The following is a 7,578-nucleotide window of genomic DNA, read 5'->3' on the forward strand; positions in this document are numbered from 1 at the left end:
AAAACGAGCTGCATGCCTGTGCAAAGAAAAATAAAAGAATTACCTCCAATTACATGATACAATGTTGTGGGTGTTTTCCGGGGCGTCGTTTATGATGTGATTTTAAAAACATTAATATAGCTATTCGTTTTTTCTGGTGGTCGCCTAATATTACATATGTAATTATCCAAAAGTCTCTATAATATTCAAATCTCTTCGTTCAAGAAAGTTTAACTCGCTTATCATTCAATGGCAAAAATAAACAATATCACTAAGTAACAGCTCACCTCTGCTCAGCACGCTCCGTAACTTGAGGTGTCATTTTTGCCTGTTTTATAAACAGTGCTGGATGAAATCTATGTTGAGGTTTAATGCTTAAGGGTCGTTTATACCTCAAATCAAAAATATGAACAGCATATTTATTTATAAAGTAAAAAAAAAAAAAAGACTATGCTTCTAAGTAGTATCTTCTCACTGCCCTCTAGGGTCTCAGAGCAGTACTGCACATGATCTGTCGTCACACCGCACACACTTCATAGATCGATCTCTTTGGCACATAAATATGTTTGACAGCGTATATCATCACACGTTTCTGAAAAGTTTCATTTAACTAAGAACAATGAGATAATTAAACTGTAAACGTTTACAGTGAAAATAATAAACAAATTGCAAACAAGGCAGAAAAATTCAGGAAGAGAGACTTATAACATTTGTTTGTCATTACCCCCTCTGATGTTGTTTTGCTCCACCGAACAGATCTTTCTGTTAGTACTTCAACTTATTGCAACTAATGTAATCTTTAACCTTTCCTGACTGCAGAAACTGTCAGCTTTAAATTGTTTGCCTCATAAGTTCATCTGACTTATTTTTAGTTTTACTGTTCCTCATTTGTCTGTTATTCTCCCTCAGTCATGAGCATGAACACTTCCTGTTGTCTTCCACGCTCACTTTATTGATTACAATAAATCCACTCATAAGACTGATGATCTTTCACACAGCACATGGATCTCATTTTCCACAAAACTGGAAGGAAAACAAAAGCATGGAAATGCCTTTAAGAGTCTGGAACTGCTTTTCTTTATTTAAATCAGACAGAGGCAGCTCTTTTGGGGAGTGGAGAGGCCTTTTTTAAGTGGCTATCATGGTTTAGCGTTAGCCGTGCAATGAACGCTGCCGGGAGATTTGAGTGCCTGTGGTGACTGGGCTTGATGAAGACCAAAAACAGAAAAATGAACAATAGTCATTTTGTTATTTTTATATTTTGCCTTGGAAACTATGCTTTCCCAACCAGCAATAACTAAGCTATATGAATTCATCTGCATGTCGTTTTGTTGTCTAATGCATTTCCTAAAGCTATTTGTTTGAATTTCAAGCCTTTTTCAGCCTCCATCTCTATGCTAGTAATGTCTTTTCATGACACAGGATATTAGCGGATTCTTGGGCAGAGAAGGGAAGCCCCTCGCTGCTGGCTCTGGAAGTTCACGATCCCCTGAATATTTCCACAGTTTTCCAAAGAATTTGGGGGAAAGAAAAATAACTGGTGGCCTTGAAACAGAAACCAACAACTCCCTCAACCTAAAAACTATAGATTTTTGTCTTGTGAACTGTAAATCCGACAAAGCATCAGGACGTAAAAACTAAGAAATAGTTCACCCAAAATTGAATATTTGTTGAAAATGTACTCGTCCTCAGGCCATCCAAGATGTAGATGAGTTTATTTCCTCATCAAAACAGATTTAGAGAATTAAACATTACATCAGTTGCTCATCCGTGTGCCGTGAATGGGTGCCTTCGGAATAAAAGTCCGAACAGCTGATAAAAACATCACAATAATCCACACTACTCGATTGGTTAACATCGTCTGAAGTGAAAATCTGTTCAAATCCATCATTAAGGCATTTGAACTTTAAATTTAAATCTTGGATGGCCTGAGAGTGAGTAAAGAAGAGAGTGAGTGTCAAGGGGGCCCATGGAGATCCTATATAATATATCGTACCAATAAAGTCAAAAACTTTAGCACGTCCAGTAGAGGTGTTTTGAGTTTTCAGAGTGTTTGGTTGTTTAAGGCTAGAGGAAATGGCTCTGTCCCAGGGTGCTCTCAGTCTGAAATGATTTAGACTGTACTACAGGCCAATTGCTTTAACAGTTGACTGCTGGGTGGAAGTCATGCAAATGAACCTTAAGCCACATGTTGTTACATTTGGTTTGTTATTCACACTGGTTTTGATGTATAACTCCACATTAGTATTTTTACAGTAGACCTATTGTACAGTACATTTATGTAAAATACCATCAGAAGTTCTCCAATCCTCTGATTATAGGTTTGAAACAACATAGTGTCAAAGTGTGAATCTTTTACACATTTTAAATAATGTAGCATCAAAAACGTAACCTAAAATTACATGCAGAGCTGTTATCATAATTATTCAGAGTTAAAGGCACCAGAGAACATCATGAGAGGGCAGAAGAGAGAATGGGGTTAGAAAGCTGTTATCCACGGCCGTTCTGTTAAATACAGGTCTCTGACCACTAAAAGGTGAAATTAGAGGGTTAAGAGATGTTTACTATATATCAATAAGTAGTGTGATGGTGTTTGTTGTATTTTCATCAAAAGAAATCCAACCTGTATGCACATGTACCAAAGAATAGGATCCCTGTTTTTATGTCCTAAGACATGAGATCATAAAGATATATTAAAGCCAGCTGTGTGCTCAACTGCCTCACCCGGATCTGACACACACACACACACACTCAAAGGAAAGGCTGGTAAAAGAGGGATGCCACATGTGGAAACATACATAAGCTCAGCGGCTGATAGACATTTTGCTTTGAGTAGAAACGGATGGATTGTGAAGAACTGAGTTTGCACAAATGTCAAGCACATAGACAGCAGCAAGTTTTCAAACAACTGTCGCCTTTCAGAGAAGATAAGACTATACATTTTAGTGATGGGGTTTTTCAGTGACTCTGTCTTTCATCGTTATGCCAGCAAGTGAATGTCTTTGAATTAATTCAGGAATGAAATTTATGGATGAATCTGAAATTGCATACTCCTTTTGAATATGTATTACTTTGCGACTGTTAAAAAATTCTATAGCATGGATGTGTGTAGTATGAATGTCATCTGGATGACTACATCCATCATGCTTTTATTGTCATGTGACCTACCAGCATCAGTTGGTTCAGGGCCATTCAAAAATCCTCTCCCATGGCCTTATGGGATATAAAAGTGTGAATGGATACTATGAATTCGGACATATTACTCACATACTGTTTTTCATCTACTATATATAGTAGGGACATATGCATATTCAGTGAGTCATTGAATGGGTGATTGAATCAATCATTTAACAAATAAATAAATAAAAATCACTAATTCAATCAGGAAAGCCAATGTTGTTTGGAAATGCATAATAATTTTTCTGTGGCTTTGTTTGGAACATTTTTTTTTTAAACAGACAATGTAACTAGTACTGTTGTACCTAACGTATAAATTACTCAATTTGAATTTTTTTATTGAGATTTTGTATAAATGTTATACTTTTTTATAAATACAATTACAGCTTCTGCAATTAACTATTTGTTAAAGGGACAATTATAGCATTCCATTTCAGTATATTTAAAATGGTATATTTATAACACATAAAAAGTAAGGTTTAGAACTGCAATTATAATACAGCAGCTCACATTCAAATTCCACAGTTCTTCATGTTTTGTCATGTGAAACAAAAGAGACATTCAGCTCCAGTAGCTACACTCTGTACTGAATTTCAGAGCTTCTAGCAGCTTCCAAACTACTCCACTCTCTCATTGTGTGTTTTTCATCCATTTTAGAGGCCTGTGCCATTGGGAATTTATTTAAGATTCTTCCTCGACGTCTCCATGTTTGATTATCCAGATGTCGAAAAAGCTCTAGAGGGCGATGTTTTTTTTTACAGGCTTACTATTTTTTTTTACAGTCGTTGCTTGAGTGTCTTCTTCCCATGTCTCAAACTGAATGGCTAAAAGTAAAAAAGACATTGTTTTTCTTCTTGAGGATGTCGGGATCTGAAGTCTAGTAATAATCCCTGTCATAGTCCTGCATTCGGTCATAGCTCATCATTTCATTCAAGTTTTGTTCCAAATAGGTAGACATCTCATCTGGGTAAAAAAATACAAAAAGAGATCATAACGCTAATGAAACAGGAAATATTACTCTAGGCCATTAGCTCAGGGTATAACTTTTACCTGGTGGCAGGACTCCTAAAATTGCTGTGGCAGAGACGAGGCCAAGCTCATTTCGAGCGATGCACCTGTATGTGCCAGAATCCATCTGACTGGCCTCTTCGATCTGCAGCCAACTGGAAAGTTCATATTTCTGAGGGCCACCTCGTGACTACAGGAAAAACGTAGAAATGGAAAGGCTGAGGTAGATCCCAACATACTTTTTCCTATCTACTAAACAACAAGATCCATATATAATTTTTTTAGTTCTTGACAAGCGCATTAATCAATTTAACCTGTTATGCCTTGCATATCCCAAATCTTGAAGCCATAAACACCTGCAGAAAACCATTAGACATGAATATTCCCATAAAATCTGCTGACTTTATTCATATTTTCTGCACTTACTTGGTGGAAAAATCTGTGTAATTCAGTGTAATGGACTTTTACATGGTATCATTAGCCAAAATAGATGTTAAAAAAAACAAGATGTAGATGAGTTTGTTTCGTCATTAGAAAAGATTTGGGAAAAATTCCATCATATCACTCAACAATGGATCCCTTTTAGTAAATGGGTGCCGTCAGAATGAAACAGCTGATAAAAGCAACACAATAATCCACAAATAATCTACATGACTCCAGTCCATCAGTTAACATCTTATAAACTGCATGTTTGTAATAAATAAAAAGAGATCCATCAAGAGGTTTTTTTTTTTAATTATTATTATTATTTTAAATGTTTGCTTCCAGCTAAATATGAGTCATCTATCCATAAAATTGCTTTCTCCTGTGAAAAACTTGTCTTGTCTGAATCAGTAGAGAAATATGCAAAAAAAAAAAAAGGAAAAGAAAAAATCCCACAAACAAATTTCAAAACCGTTCTAAACAAATATGTCAGTGGTTTTTTATGTGGGAGGACAACAGGAGAATAAAAAGTATTATTATGGATTATGAACTTGTATTTTGACCAAGCAATGATTAAATGCCTTAATGTTTTGTTTTGCATAAACACGCAGCTTTTTGTTTTACAACACATTTATTGATGGGCTGGAGTCGTGTGGATTATTTGTTGATTACTGTGATGTTTTTATCAGCTGTTCGGACTCTCATTCTCACGGCACCCATTCACTGCAAAGGATACATTGATACATTGACGTGCAAGTGATGTTATGTTCCAAATCTGTTCTGATGAAGAAACAAACTCAACTACATCTGTGAGGCCCTAATCAAGGTGATGTATCACTTTACAGAGTTTCTGTCTGGAAGTACTTTACCTGAACAGATATGTGGGGATCATCACCAGGTAAAATGACCTCTTTTCCATCTTTCCTCCATTCCACTAGCGCCATTGGAAATGCAAACACTTCACAGAGAAATGCTATACTGCTGCCCGTTACATTTACCAGATTATGCGGTGGCACCTTGATGATGGGGACTTACCAGAAACAAAGAGAGAGGGGAAAAGTCATATCAGGGATCACATTCAGAAACCACTTCCTATGTCCGTCCAACTTAAAGAGCTGTTTAAAGGTCATAAATCTCCTCTTTAAAGTCACTGGGAAAATTATAGAGGCAAGTTCCAAAATTCCCAAGTGCTGGCAGCCCAAAGAGAAAAACACTCTTGAGATAACACTTCAAATCACTTGTGAAAGAAAATAAGAAAGAAACAAACAAAACATACAAACAAATAAGTAAATAATGATACAAAAATGCTGATTAGAGGAGGGTGGGGAAACATTTATGACATCTCTGATTATTAAAAACAAATAAATATTTGTTTTAAGATTAAAATTTTGAAATGTATTCCATGCATTAAAAATAAAAAATAAATATTAGTTGGAAAAACACTCCATGTAAATAAATAAATGAATAACATTTGGGTGAAAACATTTGTGTTCTATTAAAGAATGAAAATGTATTGATATATAAATAAATACTGGTTAGAAAAATACTATTAAACCATATCTATTCCATGTATTAATGAAAGAATGCCAAAAATTGAATTTAATATCAAATTAAATTAAATATTGTGTGGGCAAAAACACTTAATATAACATAACATATGGTGAACATAATTCCACCATAACTAAATAAATAAATGCTTTATAGAGGGGAAAAACATTTGAGCCACCTCTCTGATTAGATAGATAAAATACTTTTAAAACATTAGTAAAAAGTAGGCATTTATTAAAGATCAAATATTGATGGGGAGACATTTACATGTATTTAAGAAAGAAAGTGAAATAAAGAAACACCTAAATAAATACTGGTTGGAAAAAGCTTGTGTTTATTGTTCATACCTGTCCTGCACGGCCCGTCGCTCACATTGAGTCCAGGATTAGAATAAGCCGCTTCTTTATATTTGCAGATGTTCATGTAAGTCTGTCCGTCTGAGCCACACAGAGGTTTCTGGGACAAACACACACACTGAGCTTCTGGCTCCTCTGCGTCCGCTCCATCCGACCGGTCCAGTTTGCACTCCAGGTTCTCTCCGCACAGTCCGTAATAGACGTTTCTCTGGCCGAGGTCACAGGTCTGTCCCTCCAGGTTGGCGCACTGAGAGCAGCAGCCGCAACTGTCCCGCACCAGCCCCGCTCTACAGCCCAGCGGCAGCGGGCACAGCTCCGGCACACACTCCTCACACTCCTGCGTCCTGTTCCCCTCGTCAAACTCATCCGTGCCTTTGTAATAGTCAAAGGTGGCCAGGTCCTCGTCCATGTAGTCATCTTTGTAATTGGGGAAACCGTCTGCAGGTCTGATGCTCAGAACCAAAACGCCAAACATAACCATGTGCATTAACATCGTGAGAGCTTATGTCTCGTGGCCAGGCTATGAATGCAATAAATGCAATTCTTTCCCAAAAGCTGCGGCTTCATCCCCGACTGTGTCCACTGCAGCTTCTCAGCCTCTGAAACCATCTGTGGCTGAAAGAAAATAAACAAAGCTATCCTCCCCCATTCCCGCGAACTCACTGCTTCGTCCTATTGGATGACAGAGCAGTAAAAAAAAAAAGAGTGATTTTTTTTGTGTGTGTGTGTGTGTGTGTGTGTGTGTGTGTGTGTATTAGAAGTTTACCAATCTTTTTTTTTTACGAATTTAAAAAGAGTGTATTTAGTACAGCCGGCGAATACTATGAGTCCTACTCTAATTATTTAAAATAATCTCATTATTCATGCACATGTAAAAGTATGGGAGCGTCATCGGTCATTGGAGACTAACATATAGTTACTGTTGGTTATTTTATAGTTAGTTCTTGGTGTGAACAGGCTTTAAGAGTGCCACCCAAGCTACTGGGTCCGCTCTTACTTTATTAGCTTTTTGGCTTTTTATAGTGGCTATGACTCCCTCTGGTGATAGGCGTCTATAAATAATAATTAATAACAGAAATTAAACAAT

The 7,578-nt window shown here is 36.7% G+C and overlaps 1 protein-coding gene across 1 annotated transcript; it reads right to left on the reverse strand.

Moving 5' to 3' along the window:
- Nucleotides 1-3,705: 3,705 nt before the first annotated feature.
- On the reverse strand, nucleotides 3,706-7,136 carry LOC132097131 (kazal-type serine protease inhibitor domain-containing protein 1-like). The gene is made up of 4 exons (XM_059502757.1): nucleotides 6,483-7,136; nucleotides 5,457-5,617; nucleotides 4,207-4,354; nucleotides 3,706-4,119 (listed from the first exon to the last, which is right to left on the reverse strand). Exons 1-4 carry the CDS (start codon nucleotides 6,982-6,984, stop codon nucleotides 4,034-4,036), a joined length of 897 nt encoding a protein of 298 aa, XP_059358740.1. The 5' UTR covers nucleotides 6,985-7,136; the 3' UTR covers nucleotides 3,706-4,033.
- Nucleotides 7,137-7,578: the final 442 nt, after the last annotated feature.

Source organism: Carassius carassius, chromosome 21 (assembly GCF_963082965.1).
Source record: "Carassius carassius chromosome 21, fCarCar2.1, whole genome shotgun sequence".
Taxonomy (NCBI): domain Eukaryota; kingdom Metazoa; phylum Chordata; class Actinopteri; order Cypriniformes; family Cyprinidae; genus Carassius; species Carassius carassius.

What these genes read in the sequence shown, in the direction of transcription:
- LOC132097131 (XM_059502757.1), bottom strand. Translation starts at nt 6,984, where the DNA reads ATGTTAATGCACATGGTTATGTTTGGCGTTTTGGTTCTGAGCATCAGA. An exon ending in ATCCCCACATATCTGTTCAG is followed by an intron (nt 4,355 to 5,456) that starts GTAAAGTACTTC and finishes TTTTTCCTGTAG; the next exon opens with TCACGAGGTGGCCCTCAGAA. An exon ending in TTTAGGAGTCCTGCCACCAG is followed by an intron (nt 4,120 to 4,206) that starts GTAAAAGTTATA and finishes TTTTTTACCCAG; the next exon opens with ATGAGATGTCTACCTATTTG.